General features: G+C 42.0%; 1 protein-coding gene and 10 non-coding genes across 11 annotated transcripts; 1 reads left to right on the top strand and 10 right to left on the bottom strand.

Annotated features, from left to right (window-relative positions):
• The first annotated feature begins 2,535 nt into the window (after window positions 1–2,535).
• Window positions 2,536–9,308, top strand: ccn2b (cellular communication network factor 2b). Its single transcript, XM_058618293.1, has 5 exons — window positions 2,536–2,789; window positions 5,384–5,600; window positions 6,127–6,378; window positions 6,547–6,803; window positions 7,944–9,308. Exons 1-5 carry the CDS (start codon window positions 2,736–2,738, stop codon window positions 8,244–8,246), a joined length of 1,083 nt encoding a protein of 360 aa, XP_058474276.1. The 5' UTR covers window positions 2,536–2,735; the 3' UTR covers window positions 8,247–9,308.
• A 4,188-nt stretch (window positions 9,309–13,496) lies between these two features.
• On the bottom strand, window positions 13,497–13,568 carry trnaw-cca (transfer RNA tryptophan (anticodon CCA)). The gene has a single exon. It is a non-coding gene; the product is annotated as a tRNA-Trp (tRNA).
• A 634-nt stretch (window positions 13,569–14,202) lies between these two features.
• trnaw-cca (transfer RNA tryptophan (anticodon CCA)) lies at window positions 14,203–14,274 on the bottom strand. Its single transcript has one exon. It is a non-coding gene; the product is annotated as a tRNA-Trp (tRNA).
• Window positions 14,275–14,907: 633 nt separating this feature from the next.
• On the bottom strand, window positions 14,908–14,979 carry trnaw-cca (transfer RNA tryptophan (anticodon CCA)). Its single transcript has one exon. It is a non-coding gene; the product is annotated as a tRNA-Trp (tRNA).
• Window positions 14,980–15,613: 634 nt separating this feature from the next.
• trnaw-cca (transfer RNA tryptophan (anticodon CCA)) lies at window positions 15,614–15,685 on the bottom strand. Its single transcript has one exon. It is a non-coding gene; the product is annotated as a tRNA-Trp (tRNA).
• A 634-nt stretch (window positions 15,686–16,319) lies between these two features.
• On the bottom strand, window positions 16,320–16,391 carry trnaw-cca (transfer RNA tryptophan (anticodon CCA)). The gene has a single exon. It is a non-coding gene; the product is annotated as a tRNA-Trp (tRNA).
• A 634-nt stretch (window positions 16,392–17,025) lies between these two features.
• Window positions 17,026–17,097, bottom strand: trnaw-cca (transfer RNA tryptophan (anticodon CCA)). The gene has a single exon. It is a non-coding gene; the product is annotated as a tRNA-Trp (tRNA).
• A 631-nt stretch (window positions 17,098–17,728) lies between these two features.
• Window positions 17,729–17,800, bottom strand: trnaw-cca (transfer RNA tryptophan (anticodon CCA)). Its single transcript has one exon. It is a non-coding gene; the product is annotated as a tRNA-Trp (tRNA).
• Window positions 17,801–18,434: 634 nt separating this feature from the next.
• trnaw-cca (transfer RNA tryptophan (anticodon CCA)) lies at window positions 18,435–18,506 on the bottom strand. Its single transcript has one exon. It is a non-coding gene; the product is annotated as a tRNA-Trp (tRNA).
• A 633-nt stretch (window positions 18,507–19,139) lies between these two features.
• On the bottom strand, window positions 19,140–19,211 carry trnaw-cca (transfer RNA tryptophan (anticodon CCA)). Its single transcript has one exon. It is a non-coding gene; the product is annotated as a tRNA-Trp (tRNA).
• Window positions 19,212–19,845: 634 nt separating this feature from the next.
• Window positions 19,846–19,917, bottom strand: trnaw-cca (transfer RNA tryptophan (anticodon CCA)). The gene has a single exon. It is a non-coding gene; the product is annotated as a tRNA-Trp (tRNA).
• Window positions 19,918–26,178: the final 6,261 nt, after the last annotated feature.

Here is a 26,178-nt window from a genome sequence, read left to right as displayed (position 1 = left end):
AGAGTATAAATGGGCCTTTAGAGGTTAGCGGAGCAGTGTCTGTCATGGCTAACTATGTAGCGAGACTTGCTAATGTTGCTAAAGTGATAGTGATGTGAATATTTTCCTACTAAAATCATCAGTAATGATACGAAGAACAACCATATAACAACCATATAACACTTTTTTGATGTATTGAACATTGATGTTTACATTATGTCACATATGCTAACATGGAGGTGGTAGGTTTACCTATACTGAATTTAGCCACCAGGGGCTTAAGACCTGTACATACTCTGCAAGAACACAGAAATTAATTCTCTCTCCATTCTTTTCTCGCAACCCTGGTTTGGGAGTTCTTGCAGCTTCTTCTCGACAAATCATCAGGACAGAACTTTGTGTCCAACAATTATTGTGTGATGGGTCACAAATTTGAAGTGGGCATAGTTAATGTGGAAAACTTCCCTGGAGTTCTGCACTTGAGTTTTCTCATGAAGTATGAAATGTCCTAACCTTGTTCTTGTTCCTTTCCACCTCGAGAGAACAAACACACTGCTATGTTCTAGCTGAGTATGTACAGGCCTTCAGTCGGTCAAACAAAATCATCCTCTCTCTCGTTCCACTGAAACTGAGCTCAGAAGGTTCATGAAAGCTTTTTCGTCTTAAACCATTAACAATGTAATAAGAACTGAGTGGTATGTTAATCCCTGTTTAAGACATTTGCATAATGACAAAGCTAACAACTGCATATGACAAAAACAGCACATGGAGAATACTGAAAGTTGAATTTAGAAGAATTGTGAGAAAGAAAGTGCATCGGTGGGAAACAAACAAACAATGTAAAGTAAGCGTTCCCATCAGAAAATGCAGTATTCACACTGCTGCCTTTGATCGGCCTGCAGTCCGACGTGCACAGATCAAACGCAGATGTGATTCCCTACCACAGTTGTTGCGGCAACGTGGTACAGATTAAAGGCAGATGAGGCCATTGTTCATCTCTGTTCATTTTCAATGGGAAACAATTGCAGAAAAGGCCTAAATATTTTTGTAAACTGAAAGGAATTTCTCTCTCTCTCTCTCAAGCTGAACGAGGTTCTTCAAAAACACCGTAAACACTCTCTCACATGTTTACTCCTGCACTTTCCCTCCTTTTTCACTGGTTTATGCTTCTGTTTAATGTCGTCACTCTTTGTCACCTTCTGCCTCAAAATCCTTAACTGTACACTCTGGCTGCTATAAAAACTTGGCAGTATTAAGATGGCACACATACAACCAAGAAGCAACTGCTAGTGATGTCACATGTAAAAATCTTAACGCCTCAAAAAAACCTTGAAAGTCATGATTGGGTCAGCGTCGTGTTTGGGACTTGCAACTGAAAATGAACAGACACCTGCAACTAGACACCTATTATTGGACGATACCACCCACATGTGCTGTGCTTCACCTCTAAATTGGAACATCATTTCCAAAATTGACACAAGATTTCACTGAAGAAGACCTGAAACTAACTCGACAGTGTTTCCCAATCCTGGTCCTCAGGGACACCCGCCCTGCTTGTTGCCCCCTTTCTCCAACACACCTGATTCAAGTAAATAGGTTTGTTATCAGGCTTTTGCAGAGCTTGTTGACGAGCTGACCATTTGTCAGGTGTCCCTGAGGACCAGGATTGGGAAACACTTAAATGTTTTGTATTGAAGTTTTCCCATAGACTTCCATATTACTCCTGGTTGTCCTCATCCACTATACGGAACATTTTGTCCATTTCTTGTGTAGAGTCTATGAGTTTAACCCTTGCTTACAGTGCATAAAGTGTTGATGATCAAGTATATACAATTCCTGCCAATATAGCCACCTAAAAGCTACACACTGCACCTTTTAATGGTTAGGGTTATATTAGGGTAAGGGGCTGGGGAATGCACTGTCTATGATGTGTCTTTACTAAGACATAACAACATGTTGATGTGAGTTTGTGTGTGTGTTATTGTATGGCATCTTTGTGAGGACATTTGGTACATTCTGGGGAGGAAGCTGGTCCTCACGTTCTGTCACCCATTAAAGTGTTTTTTTGAAGGTTAAGACCTGGTTTTAGGGTAAGGGTTAGGATAAGGCATTTAGTTGTGTTGGTTAAGGTGAGGGTAATGGGCCAGGGGATGCATTATGTCTATATAAGTGTCCTTGCTGTGCAAACGTGTGTGTGTTGCTCTGCAGTCTGTCAGTGTTTGGCTCACATCACCTGCTTATTTTCCACCATCATTACCTCTGCTGTGTGTTCCTCAGATTCCGTGAAAACATTCCCCACATTCAGACTCACACACACTGTCCTGTGTTGAGCTGCTGCTCGTGGCTTTGATACAGTCACACACACACACACACACTGCAAACTGGAAAACTGGCAAATAAAGACTCCAAAATGACCAGACGAGAGCTGCTGTCAGTTACCTCAAAGTCAACACCCTTTGTCCTTTGGCAGTTTGTCCACTCACAGCTCTGTGAAGTGATGTTGTGACGGAGGAGGAGGAGGAGGAGGAGGAGGAGGCTGCCTCTGTGAGAGGTCCGTTTGATTTGGAATATTTTCACCTCACATAGCAGAGTGGTGGCATGGCTCTCGTTTCTCCGGCTACACCCACTGGGCTGGTATTTAAGCCACTCTCTCCTCCCAGGTCTTCATCAGTTTACTGCAGAGAGAAACACAAGAGTGAGCCTCACACCCCCTTTGGAACCGCAACTACTGAGTGAAGTGTCGCCTGCAGAGCAACATGTCTGTGGAAACTTCAGCCACGTTCCTCTTCCTCCTGTTTGTTGTCCCATTGGTGAGTTGGTTGTACTCTTGTTGTGATGCTATGTTTGAAAAGTTGGAAGTTGGACTATGTTTTGTAAGTTCCGCAGCATGTGGATTAGAGCGTCAGAGGGAAATGTCTGGATCTCCTGCTGGTAAACAAACTGGTGAACATGCTGTTCCCTTTTTGTTGAGCTGATGCTTATCATAGGGAGAGAGGCAAAACATGGACAGTGTGCGCTGGCCTGTGGGATCACAGATTGGTGTCGCCATCTTGTGGCAGTCAGTGTAATCTCTACTCGGGACCAAAACAAAGTGTTCGCTGCTGGAAATTGTACTTTCACTTCATACATCACAATGTTTTGGTATTGTTTTAATGGCACATTGGAACAAACTCGTATTCTTCTGCAAAAATGAAGCTCTATGTGTGAAGCTAGTGCTGCAGGTTTGCTTTTATGTGCTATATCTCCATAGAAAGAAAGAAAGAAAAACATATGTAGCTGTACAAATACTGTAAAAGACCAGTCATTCTATTAAGTAGCTGTCTGTCAGAGATTGTAGCCAGATATTAGCGAGCAAACCACGGGAAAAAAAGAAGAAAAAAGACTTGAAAAGTGCAAAATTAACGACAGACAATGACTTCCAGTGTTTTGGGTTGGAGCATTTAAGACATTAGGCTCACAAGTCTTCACTTGGCTCTCCTTAAAGCTGCAGTAGGCAGGGTTGCTGGAAAAAGTAGTTGACTGTTGAGTTTTATCTGTAGGTCGGATAGACCCACTTGTGAGAAAGACTTTCTTTTATTGCACTTTTCACAATTGTATAGTTGTAGCACGGCTCAGAACGGCACGGCACTTGACTCTACTCGGTTTGGGTCGTTTTCCATTACTATAGTACCGCCTGAACGTGGGTGGAGTCATCGTGACCGGAGTACGGCTAAAATACGGCTGTTGTGATTCGGTCGCTAAACACACCAGACTCCTCTGTTAAATATTAACATTTTAGAAAAGAAATGTCTCTCAGACTCTCAGAAATGTCCTTTGCTAAATATTGGAGATTAATGCATTTCTTCAGGATTTTTAAAGTCTTTTTAACCGATCTACAGTCTGGCATTGTTTGGTTTGATCTCTCTGTCGGACGTCGTGCTCATGACTCTTCCAGTGACAACCCTCTCTGGCCAATCAGTAACATCACATTTAGTATCGGCTCAGCTCACTTGGAACCTCGCCAGAGCAGGTACCAAAAAAGTACCATTAGTACTATTGCTAATACAGATTAGTTGTAGTGGAACAGCCAATAGGAGCATATTCTCTTGGTCAAAGCTTCCTGGGATGCTACAGATTTAGTTATGAGGGTGTAAACAGTGTTTTTTTTTAAAAGGTTATAAGGTTATATAATGCCCTAAAGATTCTGCCTACTTCACCTTAAACAACCTCTACCTTATACGTATTTCTGGTGTTGTCACTTCAGCTTCGATGTGCTGTTCGTGTTTCTTTGAAGTGCAGAATCGGTTCAACAGAGTGTTTTAGAGCCTTTTCTGCCAAACTGTGTGTGTGTGTGCGTGCATGCGTCTGTGAAACCATTTGCTCTAAATGGTCAGTTACAGTTACAGTCAAGACTGAACTGTGGTCTCTGAAACCTAAGTGAGACACCATCTGAAGCACCACAATGTCATGTCACTGTCCTTTGTCACATGTTTGTGTGGCGTGGAGACACACAAACCTTCAGAGTTCCTCTCTTACTCAGCAGCTACTTCAGCCAAGTCCTTGTAAACCTTTAAGCCCTGAACCCCTCATGGACTTTGAACATGTCAGCAGCTACGTGACTGAGTACAAGTGGCTGCGACAGTTCAGTGAAGAATAGAAAAAGGAAAGGGAGACACTTTATGCTGTGTATAATTTTACTTTGATCACTTAAAGTCACTTAATTTGGCCAGTTTGGGACTTTTAGTTTTAAGCTCTTTACCTTCTGCTGATTTAAAGGTCATTTAGATTAAAAATCTTTTGGTAATTTTCTGAGACATTGAATTGAGTTTCTTAAACATGGTGAAAAAAAGGCAGCTGCAGATTCATAACTGTCCCTCTTTATGAACATTAAACCACTTTGGTTTACTTTCATTTGTCAGCAACGAGATTGTCCGTAAAGTCTTCAACTCCCTTTCAGCTGTCTATATTTTAACACACCTTCACTGCTGACCCTCGTTCTCCTTCTCCTTTTGCTTGTTGAGACTTTTTGAGAGGGGTACTGAGGCTAACATTGCTGCTACGAGATTGCATTATTGGGTGGGTAGATAAGATAGGTACATAAGGGGTTTATTGCCTGCAAATGTCCATTCAAATCGTGAATAATCGGATGACACCTTTGTTATCGCTGAAGCTATTGCTTAACATGTATCTATAACTTCCTATGACACATCCTATTTTTCGAACATATAGCCCTTTTAAAGAGGGTTATTTAATGTACTTGTCCTCTGTCCTCAGTGACTTACCATGAATGTGGCTCACAGTGTGTGGACATTGGAACTGGGCCATCACAGTGGAAAAAGTGAAACTGACATATTTGCTCTGCGACAACTTACTCTGTGTGATCTTAACGTATGGTTGTGTGTGATGTGTGTGTTTGATGTTGCAGACAGTGGCACACGACTGCTCCCAGTCCTGCGCTTGCCCCTCAGAACCTCAGCGCTGCCCGTTGGGGACCAGCCTGGTCCTGGACGGCTGTGGCTGCTGTAAAGTGTGTGCCAAGCAGCTTGGGGATCCCTGCTCCCTGCACGAGCCCTGCGACCACCACAAGGAGCTGTACTGTGACTACTCTCTGCTGAGTGACACTGAGACTGGCATCTGCATGGGTAATACTTTCTTCCTATTAACACCATATAAGATCAGTATGTTTAAATATATAAACACGTGACTGACAAAACCAGAGGCATGACACTGCACTAGAGACAAGGTCCACAAAACCAAAATCACACACTAGGAAATCAAGGGCTGTGAAGACAAACAAGGGCAAATATGGTGTTTGGTTTCAGGGTGGCGTCCTGTTAGCGTGTGCAGGAGAATGTCTTACAAACGTCATCAGCAGGATGACGTCCATTTAATATCCCGGTGCAAGAATTGTACATTAGTGTTGATCACGCACGACTCCGGGTGTTTTCGACTCAGTGCAAACAGCTTTTGGCTCAGTCTGTGAGTCTGGCATCGCTGCCAGAGAAATGCCCCACGATGACGCTACACAAACGGTTTGCGTCAATTCGTTGGCCAGCGGCGGCGCTCGACTGACCCGTGGTGTAACCTGATCACTGACTGACTCACTCTCACAGGGTGAATCGAAAATGACTAACAGTGCTGCACACTTTGCTTTGTGTCTGTCTCCAGCTCAGGAAGGCCAAACATGTGACCTGGGCGGTGTCATCTACCGCAGTGGGGAGTCATTTCAGCCCAGCTGTAAACATCAGTGTGTGTGTATCAATGGAGAGATTGGATGTGTGCCCATGTGTGCCAGTGACGTCCGGCTGCCCTCCCCCGACTGCCCGTACCCACGCCCCATTCAGATCCCAGGGAAATGCTGCGAGGAGTGGGTGTGTGACCAGACGCCTCCGGACCACCTCTACCAGTCTGTGGTTGCCGGTCAGTGTTACCTCTGTCACTCTCCTTCACACAGAACTTGATATCAGATATGGTAAAGTAGAAACTTCAGGGATAGTTTGTTTCTGACAGATTTGCTGACAAAAGAAAGAGTGAATGATGTTTTACAAATATGCTTTTTAACCATCTCGTCTCTCCTAACCTTTGCAGGGGCGTCTCAGATTCACCCTTTGCCCTCTTCATATCCTATCTCAGTCTCCAGACACGCCATTCCTCACGAGCCGCCGGCCGAGAGTCCCAGAGATAACTGCATCGTCCAGACCACCGAGTGGAGCGAGTGCTCGGCCACCTGCGGCATGGCCGTCTCGTCTCGCATTACCAACGACAACCAGGGCTGCCAGCTGGAGAGGCAGACCAGGATCTGCATGATCCGACCCTGCAACAACCAACTAGAGAAAGAAATCAAGGTCAGATTCCAGAGCAAAACTACAGCACAGCAGTGTTATTGTGAAAGACCAGCCCTAGTTCAGAGGAAGGGTTGGGGCAGTGTTTCTCAATCCTGGTCCTGGATGCCCTGCATGTCTTAGATGTTTTCCTGCTCCAACACACCTGCTTCAAATGGTCATCAAGCTCTGCAGAAGCCTGATAACGAACCATTTATTTGAACCAGGTGTGTTGGAGAAGGAACTTCTAAAACATGCAGGGAAGTGGATCCCCAAGACTAGGGCTGAGAAACACTGGGTTGGGGGACAAATGGATACTGGTTTATAGGATGGGGGAATGAAGGATGGAGGAGGTCATTGTTGGGTGAGGAAGTTTCCCTGTCTGGAAGATGATGGAAGAAGGAATGATGTGAATCAGGAAGTCCATGAGCAAGAAGCTCTGCACCTCAATTTCTGCCTCTTCCAGTCGATGTGCTTAAAAGTTCTGGTTTGTGTAAGGTCTTGTACGTTACAGAAACCTTTCATTAACTTACTGAAATGATAGTGGGACAAGACCACAGTTCACTTCACAGTACAGTTTTGCAGGGTCAAATGGACTTGGTGGAAGATCTAAATGGAAAAGGAATGGCTGAATATGAGGAAGCTATAGAATGCAAGGACAGGGAAGTAAAGTAAAGGTAATGATGGGCCATGGCATGGAAAGCTTCGATGCATTCATCTGCAAAGAAATATACCATACCATTACAATTAAAAAAAACTAACCCCCCCAAAAAATTAAACTTGGTCAAGCACTGAGCCTAGAATCACTTCAAAGCACCAAAAACCAGTGATTTTGGATGTACCCAGTACCTAAATACAAGCTTGTGGGTCACATGGTATGTTCAGTCTTTTAAAAGTCTATCTTAAGTACAGTTTAACCTCAAGTCCTCAGAGGTTTGCCTCACGTAAATGATATCGTCCGCCAGTTTCTGCAACGGTCATGCGTACACGCTCCCTGTAGTATGATACATCTGAAGGGAGCAGAATGTATGGTCAGGTAACCATGCAGGGAACAGTTTATGTTTGACTGGAATGTAAAGGCACAACTGGTATGAACTGGACTCAGCATCCATATGTGTATGACATTGATTCTAAAATTCAATGATGTTTGCCTGTGTCTCACAGAAGGGGAGGAAATGTATCCGCACCCCAAAGGCCCAGCGAGTGATGCGCTTCGAGCTCTCGGGCTGCTCCAGCGCCCGGCTGTACAGACCAAAGTTCTGCGGCGTCTGCACGGACAACCGCTGCTGCACACCGCACACCACCGTCACGGCCGAGGTGGAGTTCCGCTGTCCAGAGGGCGATTTCTTCACGAAGAAGATGATGTTCATCAAGTCCTGCTCCTGCCACTACGACTGTCCTCAAGAGAACGACATCTTCTTGGCGTCCACCGTCCGGAGGATGATCGGGGACTACGATAACATGTGACGGGAGCGCTGTGCGCGCACACTTTGACACTTTTACATCAGGAAAGCACCGCTTGAACAACCGACCCCGTCCTTTTAAATGTGCACTCTCCTCACGGTAACATAGCCCTGCAACAATGGATCCCCCCCTTTTTTTTTTTAATTTTCTAACTGAATTTGTTTGTTGTTTTTATTTTTATATAAGGAAAGGTGATCAGACTAGACCTTTCTCTGAACCACTGAGAGGGGATTCAACTTGAAGATGGACTTTTAAAACAAAGCCATGTTTGATTTTGTAGGGTATCGACAATGTCCACGATGTCACCAGCACAGAACTGTACAAGCAAAATCAACTGTCCTTGCTTCTGCTCGCTCTCACTTAATCCTGCCAAGTTAAGCGATGAGGAAGGAAACAGGAAATAGAGTATTTCACTTTCTTTGGTATAGTCTTTGTTTTGTGGATGTTAAGACACAGACTGATGACACGCTATAGACGAAATATGTGGAAACATTTGAAGTCTATCAAGCAAAATACAAACTGAGCATAGGGCAGCTCTGGTACTCAGGGTAACAACATTGCATTACCGCTAAAATATTCCGTATTATCGTTTCCAGAGACTGAAAAGAATAATTCCCCATGCTCAAAGATTAACACATGTCTATGTTTAATGACAACAGACCTGGATACGGTGCAGCTGTGTGGTGTATGGTATTCTGTTTCATAGGATTTGGTATGTTGACTAAGTAGGCACGGCTGCAGTTATAGATTCTCACAAAATGAAGAGTCAAGAGTCTGTTTTTAAAGATATTTTTCTTCTTTCTAAAGGTTTTTTCACTTTCTGGAGAAAGTAGACATGACCAGCACTGACCATTATTTATGTTGAAACGCTAAGGTTGTGTAGTTGTTATGTAGGAACACATCGACGGCACTATTTTATAGCTTGAAATAACAATATTTCCTTAGTTATTGATGATTAATTAAGAGTGACAGTAGCTGTTTTGCACTTCTGTGGCAATTAGCGGATAGCACGACGTTAGCAATCTGTCTTAGTGTAAAGTCAATGACATTCTTATGAAGTTCTTTTAAAAGGCAATTATGGATTATATATACATTTATGTATATGAACTGCATGTACTTTTCATTTTATTTTTAACAAATGTGTCCTTACTTTAAACTACGGAAGATAATAAGGACCAAATGACCTTTTTCTATGACAAGAATTCTGACCTTTTTCTGACAATTCTGATCTTTTTCTCAGAATTCTGACTTTTTTCTATAACAAAATAGCCAGAATTCTGAGATTAAAGTAAGAATTCTTCATTTTTTTACAGGCTTTAATCTCAGAATTCTGGAGGCTTTTTTTGGGCCCAATCCACTTCTGTATTAAACAAACACGACCAAGTTTGGTTGGTGCATCAGAAAGTGTATCTATGACTGCACAGGTTGACACAACCTTGCTGTAAATTAATAATAATAATTACAAAATCCTGGGGTGAGATCTGATTTCCCGGCGGCGACAGAAACTGCCCACACTCAATGTGTGGGAAACAAAAGGACTTTGTGAAGTTCTGACATTTCTGCGTTGTACTTATTCCTGAGCGTAATGACAGTACGGTTGACCGCTGTGTTTGTATTTTAACACGATATCGTACATTTAGTCTGTCTTTAGTCTATTATGACGTTGGTATGCAGAGGCTGGAGGTTTCTATACAGTAACAGTATGCAGTAGTTTTCCATTGACGCCATGGTCTGAAGACCAGTTGAGGGGAAGAAAAAAACCATGTAACATGACTAAAATGACTGTTATCATTTACTGTGTATTTAAGGATGGACCAATTTAGCATTGGCTAAATGTAACGTGTAAATATTGTAAGACTGTGTACAGTTTTGTACTGTTATTTATGCACCTCTGTAACTGTATCATAATGCATTACCGTTAGCCCGAGTTATTGTCTGTTGCACTTTTGCCTCTTTTCAATAAACACAAAGTATATTTTTTATATAAAAAAAAACAACAAAACTCTGCACACGTTGGTCTCGTCCCTGTCGCTGGAAATAGAACGTGCAGAGTTGCCAGCGTTCTAAAAACAGCAGCTGTGGACTTCTTTTTTCGATGAAACGGCAGCAGCCTCACGCGGCGTTACGTAAGAGCAGCCGGGAATAGAGAGCATGGAGAGCTGCAGGCGAGTGATACAGAGAGCAGGCTCCACTCTGTCTGTTCACACACACACACACACACACACACATCAGTATCCACACCAGATATGTCTGACTGACTGCAACAGCAAAAGTCTTACTAATTGTTTTAAACCGTGTGGATGTAGTATTATTCCTTGTGCCCACTCTTGTGTCTATGTTTAGGCGTGGTTCCAAATAAGACCACATTGGCAGGATGAGTAATGTTACACAGGCGTGTAAGACGTGTAATTCCAAGGGAATCGACTTATATTTCAACACCAAGTCGGTAATGTTTTATTTCTAATTTTATTCACATGTCATTACAATCACAGAGCGTGTCTGCTCCTCCTCCTGGAAGAAAAGCCGTGTGCTCGAGCCAGCCTGGTCTGCCAGTGATGTGTTGCTCTTTTATTCTTCCACAAACCATGGGGGGAATTTTGCATTTTGTACATTCTGTACTTTTATTCTTTATTTTTCTTTGTTTCACACCTTCCTTATCAACATTTTGGAAAATTTCTCACTGAGACTGAGAGGAAAAACACGTCCGTGAGCACAAGACTATAGTTTGAGTTGACTTTACTGATCCCACGTGGAGGAAATTCACTGGTTATAACAGGTGGCAAATATAAATACAGTAATAGGATAATAATATAAGAAATAAGGACATTTAGGTGTATCTTCATGGAGAGGATGTTGACTCTAAGGACAAAACTACCTTTTCTTCATCCCACACGGATGATTTTTATGCATAAATCTAACTACAATCATAAAGAGGAAAGGCCAAAAGTGTCATAAGCAGGTAAAACACTTATCATGTTGGTGTGCACGTCAGTATGTGTACGTTGTGTACGTTGTGGGCGAAGGAGGACCAAAATGCAGAAATAAAACTACACAAAAAAACAACAAAGCAGAGCAGAGCAGAACAGATCTTAGCCTATAGCAGCAAAGAGGAGTCGGAGGAGCACATGTGAAACTCATAAGACAGGTGAAACACATCAGGGGCGCCGCAGACAATCACACACGAGGGGAAAAAAGGGACACAGACAGGAAGTAAACGAGACGAGACCCATTTGGAAGAGACTACAAAATAAAACCGGGAATTGACAAGACGCAAGGAAAACAGAGAGTCGGGGAAAAAAGATCAACAAAATCAGCAGTCAGTGAGTATAGATCAGTTGTCCTCAACTAATTTCTGTTTAAATAACACATAGGTGTTGCTCAAGCTAAGGAACTACATAAAATTGACATGATTCGAACACGCAGCCTTCTGATCTGGAATCAGATGCGCTACCGTTGGGCCACAAGGCCTTGGTTTATGTCTGTCCCTATTTGTTTCTGGTCACCTGGTTGTGACCCGGTTGCAATGTTTAAATAATAACTCTTGACAAAACATGTATGTAACAGTTGAGCATATGTATTATGTAGCTTCATCATGGAGGGGGTGCTACTTTTAAGTATCAGGGATATATAAAGGCATTCAATGACCTTGACATTTGAACATGCAGCGTTGTGATCTGGAGTCAGATGTGCTACTATTGTGCCACAAGGCCCAATGGTGTGGTGCTTGGTCACCGGGTCTAACTCAGTTTCAAAGTACAAATCATTTACTAAAGATGGCTTCATTGACCAGGTGTTTGCGACCCAGTCAGAACAACGGCCCGTATGTGTGTGGGGTTTCTCTGGGTTCTCCGGTAAATTGGACACTCTAAATTGACCTTAGGTGTGAGAGTGGATGGTTGTTTGTCTCTATGTGTGTCCCTGTGATGGACTGGCGGACTGTCCAGGGTGTGACCCCGCCTATCACCCTATGTCAGCTGAGATTGGCCCCCACCGTGGGTGCTTTCTTTGGGTGCAAGTCAGTGTTTTTTTTTTTGTTTTTTTTTTGCATTGATGCTGTTTTGGAAATGGCCCGCACTCCAAACAATCACGTTTGTTCTGTGTGACGTGGAGAGGTGGAGCTGTAAATAGTAGAATTTCGGAGCTTGTTATGGCATTAGAGTTCAAAGTTTTATTGAAAACACAGATGAGAGGAAATGTTGGTGGTTTGAGCTGGCAGAGTGCACACACGCACGCAGTGACTGCTTGAAGAACGCTCTTTTCTTCAGCCAGGGCCTCGTCTAGTTTTACACAGGGACGGCTTCGCAGCAGCGGACTCATTACTCATTTAAATCCCCAGATGCAACGACGGGGATCATCAGGGTCTAACTGTAAGTAAAGTTCTGTGTTTTTCCCCCAGCATTGGACAGAAAAGCTTTTACCTACAGACTTTAAAACATCTGCAGTCATTCGGTAATGAGCTTTGAACTACTCCGCCTAAACTGTCAGGATTACTTGATCAAAGGCTGCACATCCAATCAAAACCATCAGAGTAGTAAAAAGACATATGAACTCATCTTTTCTGGTAGAAACCACCTCACCATGGGGACCAAAAGCCCTGTCCTAATAAGGCAGAACCTGGTTTTGAGTAGGCATACAGGCTGAAGTGACTCATATCCATTTTTCATTCTGTTGATGTGACTCAGATCTGATTGTTTTCAGGCTTGTGTGGTCACAGAAACCTGATTGCCAATTCAGATATTCAGATTTGTGTCACGTCAGTGTGTTTGTTCACTCACTTAACCCTAAGTTACTCCTGACGGACTGGGCCGGCAGAGCGGGAACTGGTATGAAAGTGGTCACGACGAGCAAAACAGTATATGAGTATAAACCATAATACAAGACCCTGACATGAGCTGAACACTCAGATCTGGAGTATGGAGCTGACCACAAGGTTGTTCCTTCCTAGAGGACATGAGGGACAGGACATGATCCGCTGTGTCGACCTATAAAGTGGGAAGCTGAATGAGTTTCTCTAAACAGTATCACTTTTTGAAGTATGAGATATTTAATATGTTTCTATAGTAAAGGATTTACATGATTAATCTGGACATCAGGTCTCAGGAAGTTCTGCTAGGTTCTTGTTGCTGGATATGACTCAATATTTGAATAATTAGGTATCAGAAAATCCAACATTAAGTGTTAATGCATCACATACCTATCAGTCTGGCATGGGAAGGAATACATGTGTTTAAAGTGTCAAACATATCAATTATTTGACCTTGACGTGATTTGAACACGCAACCTTCTGATCTGGAGTCAGACGCGCTACCATTGCGCCACAAGGTCCTTGCTGGAGTACTCCTAGAATCAAGCATGAGGGTATGAGATATACTACATAGATTCACGAGGGCATTTCTTTTTAATGTTTTAGATATGGCCAGTTGGTGTAACAGAGGAGGACATAAGGGATAGGACAAGATGGAGGGAGATGAAAGAAGAAGAAGCCTTCTGATCTGGAGTAGATCTGCACTACCATTGCTCCACAAGGTCTTGATAGCCAGGTCTAACTCAGTTTCTAAGTTCAAATAATTTGGTAAGGATGGCTTCTCTGAACTACCCAAGTATTAGAATATACTATGAAGCTTCACAAGGGACCTGCTCTTTGAAGTAAGTGGACACGAGGGACAGGACATGATCCGCTGTGTCGACCTATAAAGTGGGAAGCTGAAAGAGTTTCTCTAAACAGTATCACTTTTTGAAGTATGAGATATATAATATGTTTCTATAGTCGAGGACTTACATGACTAATGTGGACATCAGGTCCTCGGAAGTTCTGCTAGGTTCTTGTTGCTGGATATGACTCAATATTTGAAAAGTTAGGTATTAGAATACCCAACATTAGGTGTTAATGCATCACATATCTATCAACTTGGCATGGGAAGGATTACACGTGTTTAAAGTGTCAAACATATTAATTACTTGACCTTGACGTGATTTGAACACGCAACCTTCTGATCTGGAGTCAGACGCGCTACCATTGCGCCACAAGGTCCTTGCTGGAATGCTCCTAGAATCAAGCATGAGCGTATGAGATATACTACATAGTTCACGAGGGCATTTCTTTTTAATGTTTTAGTTATGGCCAGTTGGTGTAACAGAGGAGGACACAAGGGATAGGACAAGATGGAGGGAGATGAAAGAAGAAGAAGCCTTCTGATCTGGAGTAGATCTGCACTACCATTGCTCCACAAGGTCTTGATAGCCAGGTCTAACTCAGTTTCTAAGTTCAAATAATTTGGTAAGGATGGCTTCTCTGAACTACCCAATTATTAGAATATACTTTGAAGCTTCACAAGGGACCTGCTCTTTGAAGTAAGAAGACACGAGGGACAGGACATGATCCGCTGTGTCGACCTATAAAGTGGGAAGCTGAAAGAGTTTCTCTAAACAGTTACACTTTTTGAAGTATGAGATATATAATATGTTTCTATAGTAAAGGACTTTCATGACTAATCTGGACATCAGGTCTTTGGAAGTTCTGCTAGGTTCTTGTTGCTGGATATGACTCAATATTTGAATAATTAGGTATCAGAATATCCAACATTAGGTGTTAATGCATCACATACCTATCAATCTGGCATGGGAAGGAATACATGTGTTTAAAGTGTCAAACATATCAATTATTTGACCTTGACGTGATTTGAACACGCAACCTTCTGATCTGGAGTCAGACGCGCTACCATTGCGCCACAAGGTCCTTGCTGGAGTACTCCTAGAATCAAGCATGAGGGTATGAGATATACTACATAGATTCACGAGGGCATTTCTTTTTAATGTTTTAGATATGGCCAGTTGGTGTAACAGAGGAGGACACAAGGGATAGGACAAGATGGAGGGGGATGAAAGAAGAAGAAGCCTTCTGATCTGGAGTAGATCTGCACTACCATTGCTCCACAAGGTCTTGATAGCCAGGTCTAACTCAGTTTCTAAGTTCAAATAATTTGGTAAGGATGGCTTCTCTGAACTACCCAATTATTAGAATATACTTTGAAGCTTCACAAGGGACCTGCTCTTTGAAGTAAGAAGACACGAGGGACAGGACATGATCCGCTGTGTCGACCTATAAAGTGGGAAGCTGAAAGAGTTTCTCTAAACAGTTACACTTTTTGAAGTATGAGATATATAATATGTTTCTATAGTAAAGGACTTTCATGACTAATCTGGACATCAGGTCTTTGGAAGTTCTGCTAGGTTCTTGTTGCTGGATATGACTCAATATTTGAATAATTAGGTATCAGAATATCCAACATTAGGTGTTAATGCATCACATACCTATCAATCTGGCATGGGAAGGAATACATGTGTTTAAAGTGTCAAACATATCAATTATTTGACCTTGACGTGACTTGAACACGCAACCTTCTGATCTGGAGTCAGACACGCTACCATTGCGCCACAAGGTCCTTGCTGGAGTACTCCTAGAATCAAGCATGAGGGTATGAGATATACTACATAGATTCACAAGGGCATTTCTTTTTAATGTTTTAGATATGGCCAGTTGGTGTAACAGAGGAGGACATAAGGGATAGGACAAGATGGAGGGAGATGAAAGAAGAAGAAGCCTTCTGATCTGGAGTAGATCTGCACTACCATTGCTCCACAAGGTCTTGATAGCCAGGTCTAACTCAGTTTCTAAGTTCAAATAATTTGGTAAGGATGGCTTCTCTGAACTACCAAAGTATTAGAATATACTATGAAGCTTCACAAGGGACCTGCTCTTTGAAGTAAGTGGACACGAGGGACAGGACATGATCCGCTGTGTCGACCTATAAAGTGGGAAGCTGAAAGAGTTTCTCTAAACAGTATCACTTTTTGAAGTATGAGATATATAATATGTTTCTATAGTCGAGGACTTACATGACTAATCTGGACATCAGGTCCTCGGAAGTTCTGCTAGGTTCTTGTTGCTGGATATGACTCAATATTTGAATAGTTAGGTATTAGAATACCCAACAATAGGTGTTAATGCATCACATATCTATCAACTTGGCATGGGAAGGATTACATGTGTTTAAAGTGTCAAACATATTAATTACTTGACCTTGACGTGATTTGAACACGCAACCTTCTGATCTGGAGTCAGACGCACTACCATTGCGCCACAAGATCCTTGCTGGAGTACTATTAGAATCAAGCATGAGAGTATGAGATATACTACATAGCTTCACGAGGGCATTTCTTTTTAATGTTTTAGATATGGCCAGTTGGTGTAACAGAGGAGGACACAAGGGATAGGACAAGATGGAGGGAGATGAAAGAAGAAGAAGCCTTCAGATCTGGAGTAGATCTGCACTACCCTTGCTCCACAAGGTCTTGATAGCCAGGTCTAACTCAGTTTCTAAGTTCAAATAATTTGGTAAGGATGGCTTCTCTGAACTACCCAATTATTAGAATATACTATGAAGCTTCACAGGGGACCTGCTCTTTGAAGTAAGAGGGCACGAGGGACAGGACATGATCTGCTGTGTCGACCTATAAAGTGGGAAGCTGAAAGAGTTTCTCTAAACAGTATCACTTTTTGAGGTATGAGATATATAATATGTTTCTATAGTAAAGGAATTAGATGACAAATCTGGACATCAGGTCTTTGGAAGTTCTGCTAGGTTCTTGTTGCTGGATATGACTCAATATTTGAATAATTAAGTATCAGAATATCCAACATTAGGTGTTAATGCATCACATATCTATCAACCTGGCATGGGAAGGATTACATGTGTTTAAAGTGTCAAATATATTAATTACTTGACCTTGACGTGATTTGAACACGCAACCTTCTGATCTGGAGTCAGACGCGCTACCATTGCGCCACAAGGTCCTTGCTGGTATACTCCTAGAATCAAGCATGAGCGTATGAGATATACTACATAGTTCACGAGGGCATTTCTTTTTAATGTTTTAGATATGGCCAGTTGGTGTAACAGAGGAGGACACAAGGGATAGGACAAGATGGAGGGAGATGAAAGAAGAAGAAGCCTTCTGATCTGGAGTAGATCTGCACTACCATTGCTCCACAAGGTCTTGATAGCCAGGTCTAACTCAGTTTCTAAGTTCAAATAATTTGGTAAGGATGGCTTCTCTGAACTACCCAATTATTAGAATATACTATGAAGCTTCACAAGGGACCTGCTCTTTGAAGTAAGAAGACACGAGGTACAGGACATGATCCGCTGTGTCGACCTATAAAGTGGGAAGCTGAAAGAGTTTATCTAAACAGTTACACTTTTTGAAGTATGAGATATATAATATGTTTCTATAGTAAAGGACTTTCATGGCTAATCTGGACATCAGGTCTTTGGAAGTTCTGCTAGGTTCTTGTTGCTGGATATGACTCAATATTTGAATAATTAGGTATCAGAATATCCAACATTAGGTGTTAATGCATCACATACCTATCAATCTGGCTTGGGAAGGAATACATGTGTTTAAAGTGTCAAACATCAATTATTTGACCTTGACGTGATTTGAACACGCAACCTTCTGATCTGGAGTCAGACGCGCTACCATTGCGCCACAAGGTCCTTGCTGGAGTACTCCTAGAATCAAGCATGAGGGTATGAGATATACTACATAGATTCACGAGGGCATTTCTTTTTAATGTTTTAGATATGGCCAGTTGGTGTAACAGAGGAGGACATAAGGGATAGGACAAGATGGAGGGAGATGAAAGAAGAAGAAGCCTTCTGATCTGGAGTAGATCTGCACTACCATTGCTCCACAAGGTCTTGATAGCCAGGTCTAACTCAGTTTCTAAGTTCAAATAATTTAGTAAGGATGGCTTCTCTGAACTACCCAAGTATTAGAATATACTATGAAGCTTCACAAGGGACCTGCTCTTTGAAGTAAGTGGACACGAGGGACAGGACATGATCCGCTGTGTCGACCTATAAAGTGGGAAGCTGAAAGAGTTTCTCTAAACAGTATCACTTTTTGAAGTATGAGATATATAATATGTTTCTATAGTCGAGGACTTACATGACTAATCTGGACATCAGGTCCTCGGAAGTTCTGCTAGGTTCTTGTTGCTGGATATGACTCAATATTTGAATAATTAAGTATCAGAACATCCAACATTAGGTGTTAATGCATCACATATCTATCAACCTGGCATGGGTAGGATTACATGTGTTTAAAGTGTCAAATATATTAATTACTTGACCTTGACATGATTTGAACACGCAACCTTCTAATCTGGAGTCAGACGCGCTACCATTGCGCCACAAGGTCCTTGCTGGAATACTCCTAGAATCAAGAATGAGCGTATGAGATATACTACATAGTTCACGAGGGCATTTCTTTTTAATGTTTTAGATATGGCCAGTTGGTGTAACAGAGGAGGACACAAGGGATAGGACAAGATGGAGGGAGATGAAAGAAGAAGAAGCCTTCTGATCTGGAGTAGATCTGCACTACCATTGCTCCACAAGGTCTTGATAGCCAGGTCTAACTCAGTTTCTAAGTTCAAATAATTTGGTAAGGATGGCTTCTCTGAACTACCCAATTATTAGAATATACTATGAAGCTTCACAAGGGACCTGCTCTTTGAAGTAAGAAGACACGAGGTACAGGACATGATCCGCTGTGTCGACCTATAAAGTGGGAAGCTGAAAGAGTTTCTCTAAACAGTTACACTTTTTGAAGTATGAGATATATAATATGTTTCTATAGTAAAGGACTTTCATGACTAATCTGGACATCAGGTCTTTGGAAGTTCTGCTAGGTTCTTGTTGCTGGATATGACTCAATATTTGAATAATTAGGTATCAGAATATCCAACATTAGGTGTTAATGCATCACATACCTATAAATCTGGCATGGGAAGGAATACATGTGTTTAAAGTGTCAAACATATCAATTGTTTGACCTTGACGTGATTTGAACACGCAACCTTCTGATGTGGAGTCAGACGCGCTACCATTGCGCCACAAGGTCCTTGCTGGAGTACTCCTAGAATCAAGCATGAGGGTATGAGATATACTACATAGATTCACGAGGGCATTTCTTTTTAATGTTTTAGATATGGCCAGTTGGTGTAACAGAGGAGGACACAAGGGATAGGACAAGATGGAGGGAGATGAAAGGAGAAGAAGCCTTCAGATCTGGAGTAGATCTGCACTACCATTGCTCCACAAGGTCTTGATAGCCAGGTCTAACTCAGTTTCTAAGTTCAAATAATTTGGTAAGGATGGCTTCTCTGAACTACCCAATTATTAGAATATACTATGAAGCTTCACAAGGGACCTGCTCTTTGAAGTAAGAGGACACGAGGGACAGGACATGATCTGCTGTGTCGACCTATAAAGTGGGAAGCTGAAAGAGTTTCTCTAAACAGTATCACTTTTTGAAGTATGAGATATATAATATGTTTCTATAGTAAAGGACTTACATGACTAATCTGGACATCAGGTCTTTGGAAGTTCTGCTAGGTTCTTGTTGCTGGATATGACTCAATATTTGAATAATAAGGTATCAGAATATCCAACATTAAGTGTTAATGCATCACATATCTATCAATCTGGCATGGGAAGGATTAAATGTGTTTAAAGTGTCAAACATAATAGTTACTTGACCTTGACGTGATTTGAACACGCAGCCTTCTGATCTGGAGTCAGACGCGCTACCGTTGCGCCACAAGGTCTTGACAAATGACAGTATGGTCAGTGGTTCTGAATCGATTTTAAGGTACAAATTGTGGCTTTTTTTTTAAAACATGTGCAAACATGTATGCATGAATTAGATACTCTGGCCCTGCATGTTTCAGATGTTCCAACACACCTGATTCATGTGGCCTGCTCGTCACTGAGCTCTGATAACGAGCCATTCGTTTGAATCAGGTGCGGTGTAGAGGGCCAACTCAATCTAAAACATGCAGGGCTCGGGGTTCCTGAGGACAGGGATTGGGGAAACACTGACTGAGATATACTAATGTTGCTTAAATTCAGGATTTACACAACCCTTCCCTGACATGATTTGATCACTCGTTCTTGGTCGCTGGTTTCTCACGAGAGGAATCGACCTTGAGAGAATGATTAGAACGTCCATAGGTTCACCAATGTTCTGCGTTGTTGTCAAATTTAAGAATTTAATGAACCATAAAATGTTCTTTTGTACCTACACCTTCCTGGATGTACTGTATGTGTGTATTTATATATATATACACACACACACATATACATATGATGACCCATTTCCTGCATCTGTAATCACCATCATTTCCCCACCTCCTGCACAAACAGCACTGTTGTGTGCAGTGTGAGGCGCACACGCGGGCGACTTGTCTGCTGTAACTACTCGGGGACTACAGCAGTTCGTGGGTATGTGAGGAGGACTGCGCTCATCATGTTTCCGGTGTAACGGTGGCAGCTTGACGCAGCGTTTTCCTGAGCCCCGGGGTGCCACTCCTCCGCGGCTCCGCGGTGCTGCCTCCTCGCCTTGGCCGACCCCCCCGGCAGCAGACGCGACGATGCGCTGTTGCTGCTGCAGGTGATAACGTTGTCGGCGACATCCACACCAGCTGAGGCGGATGGAAAGACGCGACGCCTGTCAGCGGAGAAGCGGTGCAGAGCCACTGTCGCGCTCCCAGGTGCTGTAAAACTTGCTCAGCCTGAAAACTGCTCCATGATGTGGTGCTGTGTCATATTCTGCTGGGTCTTACTGTACATATGCAAGTGGTGCAGTGCTTTTGAAGGCAGCCAACAGAATGATCTACCTCAGGCAGGGGGAATAGATCTTTTTTTTTTTTAAACAAACAAACAAAAAAACATGATATAAATACACATGTAGAATATAATTATGCCTTAAAGCTGCGTCAAATTTTTTGTCAATATTGTGTTATTTGGCTTAGGAGCATACACTTAGTAGTGAATGCATATTTTATGAACGTTCCACAGCTTAATGATCCAGGGAGGACTTGTTGTTATAAACTTTGAACCAAATTCCATTGAAAATGTTGCTAAAAATAATTCGAATTGCCTTTTTAGCAAACCCCACATAAGAATACAATTTCAAATACTTGCATTTAAGTATGATACATGTGTTCTGGTGAATTCGGCGCAGTTTTGATAACAGTGGTTTATGTGTTTCCCCCACAGATGCTGTCATATCAGTGTTGACATGGTGTTCTGTGATTGTGGGGCATCACAATGAGCTTTAATGGCCGCGTATGAGCGCACACACAAGGCGTTAGACTCTGGGTTTTCCATTGAAACAAAACTGATATGATGTGTGTGTGTGTGTGTGTGTGTTTTTTTTGGTGAACAGCAGATGATAAATGCTGAGTTGTCATCCACTCACAGTTTGGACAGATCTCCATCATATCCAGAATATCCCCCCTCCCTTCCCCTCCCCTCCCACCCTGCACCTCCATGATCTGTGTCTGCAGACCCAGAGCCTGGCGTTTGTGTGGCTTGTGCAGATGTTAGCACTGCAGACATCACAAGTGGAAAATCTGTAGCCCCGAGACTCAGCAGAAATTATTTTTATTGTCGGTGATTGTGACAGAAAGAAAAAACTCGGTGCTGATTACGTTATTTGCAAAGACTTGAGTTCCAGTCACTGTGCTGCTGCTGCTGCTGCTGGTGTACAGTAAACACAAAACACAAGTCATCTGAATTAAGATGTGTCCCAGTTAGAGCCTCACTCTGGTGACGTACACACTGAAGCTCCTCCTGAAATGAGAAGGTGTGGCCTACAACCTCACTGTCAACTTAGAATAAGACACTAAGAATGTGTCCTGAATAGGTCTCAATACAGAAAATGACAGATACAGGTCGTCGAGGTACTCGTCACCAAGCTGTGCGTCCCATGTCTGACCCAACTAAATTCCTATATCGTATGAATACATTTGCCACTTTATCTCACCAGGAGACAGCCAATGTTTTACGATTATGTATGTTTTCGGCTTTATTTTGCTCACTGACAGCCTGCAAAAATGAAGTTTGTGTTACTTTGTAGACCCGAGTCAGGAGAGACATTCGACTGCTGCCTCTATCACTAATTTCGAACGTGTTACTTTGTCATTTTGGTGTTTTAAAATCCCATTTTTTCTAATGGGGAGATAAAGTTTAATTAGGCGAGTCTGTTATAATACGTGTCCCCACTGGTTTTCCACTGAGAGCGAGTCTGTCTCATGTCTCACAGCAGCGGGGACAAACACTTTTTGACACTTTAGCAATGATCATGATGTACCTCCAATAACAGTGGCTCTATGTTGGGTATGAGCAGCATTGTTATGGCATTATTTGTCCATTAGGGGACACTGTGAGTCCAGTGGCAGCACACATGCAGCTGAGCTGACTGCTGCTGCTGCAGAGCAGAATGCAGCAAGCGTTCATGGATCTGTGGCTTTTAGATCATCCGCCGTGGCTGAAACTGAGGTGAAGCCAGTCGATAACTTTATGTTTTATTAAACGCGTTTGATTGTAATCAAAGTTGTGTCAGTTTGGCCCAAGACGCTGTCGTTTCAGACCCTTGTGATATCTTGTTGGAAATAGAGAGTAAAATAATGAAAGCAGACTTCAGATGCTGTACTGACCATGTGTGTTTGATTTAATCTCTTCATGCTCCACAACCTGGACCCACGCCCCTCCTCTGAACTTTGGTTCTGCTGTGACGTCACATCACGGTGAGTCTCTCTCTCTCTGTGCTTTGGAGTTTGCTGGTGTGTGTGTGTGTGTGTGTGTGGCCTGCATGTGTGCGTGTGTCCACCAGAGCGCAGCAGAGAGCAGAGCAGCGGAAACGAACAAACAGGTGGTCGATGACTCAGGGCGGATTATCATCATCATCATCATCATCATCATCCAGCGTCTGCGTGCTGATCCAGAGGAGAGAGCAGAGTGTTTTGCTCTCATTCACATGTGAAGGCAAACACAGTCGTGATGGACGTTGTTTGTGTCACAGAGGAGAAGATGACGTGTTTATGAGCTCACAGTCGTCTACAGCATCTTCTCCTTTATGGTACACACACATAATGTGGATGTATTTTTCCAGTTCTCCAGAGGAAGCCAATGCGGAAGTAAAAATATATTGACTTGCCACTGGGGGGGCGACCTCTTTAAATGAAGTGTAATGCTGTGTTTCCATCATGGTACAGTTAAGTTTGGTAGAGTACGATATGGTTTGGAATGGTAAAGTCCTGGTTCAGGCTTGCGTTTGGACTGACAGCAGTACCTTTACTCTGTAGACGACAACGGACAACAGCAAACCTGTCTCAACGAGAAGTCACGCTGACTGTCGTGGTGGAGCCGGGCTAGCTTCACCCATGAGAATAAAGTCATCATTTCACAAGAATAAGTCATAATTTTACAAGAATAAAGTCATCATTTTACGAGAATAAAGTCATAATTTTATGAGAATAAAGTCATGATTTTACAAGAATAATAGTCATAATTTTACGAGAATAAAGTCGGAATTTTACGAGAATAAAGTCGGAATTTTACGAGAATAAAGTCAGAATTTTACGAGAATAAAGTATTAATTTTTCAAGAATAAAGTCGTAATTTTACAAGAATAAAGTTGGAATTTTATGAGAATAAAGTTGGAATTTTATGAGAATAAAGTCATAATTTTATGAATAAAGTCATAATTTTATGAGAATAAAGTCATAATTTTACAAGAATAAAGTCATAATGTTATGAGAATAAAGTCATAATTTTACAAGAATAAAGTCATAATTTTACAAGAATAAAGTCGTAATTTTACGAGAATAAAGTCGCAATTTTACGAGAATAAAGTCATATTTTTAGAAGAATAAAGTCATAATTTTACAAGAATAAAGTCATAATTTTATCAGAATAGTCGGAATATTATGAGATTGTTTTTTGCCATTATCTAATGTATTATCATCAAATAGCAACAGAACGCAGATGTATCCTTACAGTCGACCTCTACCAGCTATTTCCTCCTCCAGTCCACAAGTCCATGATGTGTGATTCTTTCTTCCAAACAACGTTTCTTTCACAATCTTTTCAAACTCCTGATGATAAAGATAATGCGGTGCTGATGTGACAAAAAGATGAAGTATTTCTTTATTTGTAACTTCACAAAATGCTCTTATCTTGACGCAGGTTTGTAGCTGATTATTTGAGATTTTGTTTGAATAATAATTACGGCTTTATTCTCATAATATTACGACTTTATTCTTCTAGTTTGGCCCTAATACTCGTAATTGTACCAAAGAGTGGAATGGAAATGGAAAAAGTATGTACTGTACCGTACCAAACCAAACTAAACCATTCCACTTGAAACGCGACATTAGAGAAAATAATTTGTGACTTTTCAGTCTGATATAATGACTTAGGGCACACATGTTGGTCCAGTGGGTAGCATTGTTGCCTAACAGCGAAAAAGGTTGTCGGTTCAGATCTGGGGTTTGACGAACTGCCTTTTTTTGTGTGTGTGTGTGTGTGTGTGTGTGTGTGTGTGTGGAGTCGGCACATTCTTCCCATGTGTGCTTGGGTTCTCTTCAGGTACTCTGGGTTCCTCCCACAGTCCCAAAAACATCCCATCAGTCCATCCTCTACCACTGTGTCATCCACATGAGGGTCACAGGGGGCGATAGGCGGGGTCACACCATCCACTCTAAGTGTCCAATTTACCTAATCCCCATATTACATGTTTTTGGACTGTGGGAGGAAACTGGAAAACCCGGAGAAAACCCCAAAACATACCCATTATGGATGGTCCTGTGATGGACTGGTGAACTGTCAGGATGTCCCCTGCAACCCTCATGTGGAGGACAAAGTTGTGAATAAATGACTGAATGAATGACTTATGCTCTTTTACCTAATTCACTTGTTTTTGGAGTGGATTTTATTGTCTAGAGAAAATGGTTTAATTCATAAAGTGGCTTTTTGCTGATGCATTGTGGGATTGACGGCAGCAGATTTCCTCTTTTTTTTGCAACAAAATTAGTGACAGAATCGGGGGTATTATGGCTTATGTAATGAGGTCATGGCACATTTAATTAAGATTTGACATTTTTTAATATTCTTTTATTGACACACGACTTTAACGTGACAAAGATTTCGATCAAATAAAGCATCAATCCGTCCCAATACGAGCAGTGTCACAATGAAAGTCTCATTTCTGGATTATATGTGAATGATAAAAGCCTCTGAGGTGATTTGTCTTCACAGAAACACACTGGCAGAGCTTGTTGTGCCCGCGGTGTTGTGACCGGGTTGGTGACCATTGTTACTTTGGCACTGAGGTAATTGAGTGGAAGTCAAGGAGGCAATTAGAGAGCACATGCTCAGCTGGAGGCCACGGAGCAGATGTCAGTCAGAAAGAAGGAGAGAGAGAGTGTGATAGAGCGGTGTCTTTGTTCACTTTACATTCATCTCGGTTACAAGGGAAAAACCTGGCGGCACAGTCACGGTAATTGACAAAAAAACCCCCATAATTTCACATATAATTTGCTCATATAAAACACTTGAATGCCGAGAACCTGGACTCCAAAATCTTTACATTTGATCAAGGTTACTAGGTTATGAATTTGGAGATCAAGTGTCAGACAGCTACTGAAAACCTAAACAAGTTCTTTTTCACTTCAGTTTGAACAAATCGCATAAAAGTGAAATTTATCTAGAAGGAATTTTGACCGTGTATGGTTCTGTGGATAAACACGCAGCAGTCACTGAGGTGAAAGGAAAAGAAAAAATCTCAAAACCAGATGAGTCGTTTTCAGAGACTCCTGGAGAGTCCACAACCAAGGAACGGAGTGGTTTTTGTGTGCGTGTTCCTGTATTTTCTTGCTGTTTCTTAATAAAGAGACGGAATATCTTTGCTGAAGACTCCTGCGCAGTCCTGCTGTCGTCATGTTCTCTCTCTCATTATTTATATATGAGGCGTTTTGTCTGAACACAGGTGGTAAACGTCAGGGAGGGACACAGTGCTCACG

Source organism: Solea solea, chromosome 20 (assembly GCF_958295425.1).
Source record: "Solea solea chromosome 20, fSolSol10.1, whole genome shotgun sequence".
NCBI classification, from domain to species: Eukaryota; Metazoa; Chordata; class Actinopteri; order Pleuronectiformes; family Soleidae; genus Solea; species Solea solea.
The sequence above is the reverse complement of the archived record's forward strand: the minus strand, read 5'-3'. Positions and strand labels throughout refer to the sequence as shown.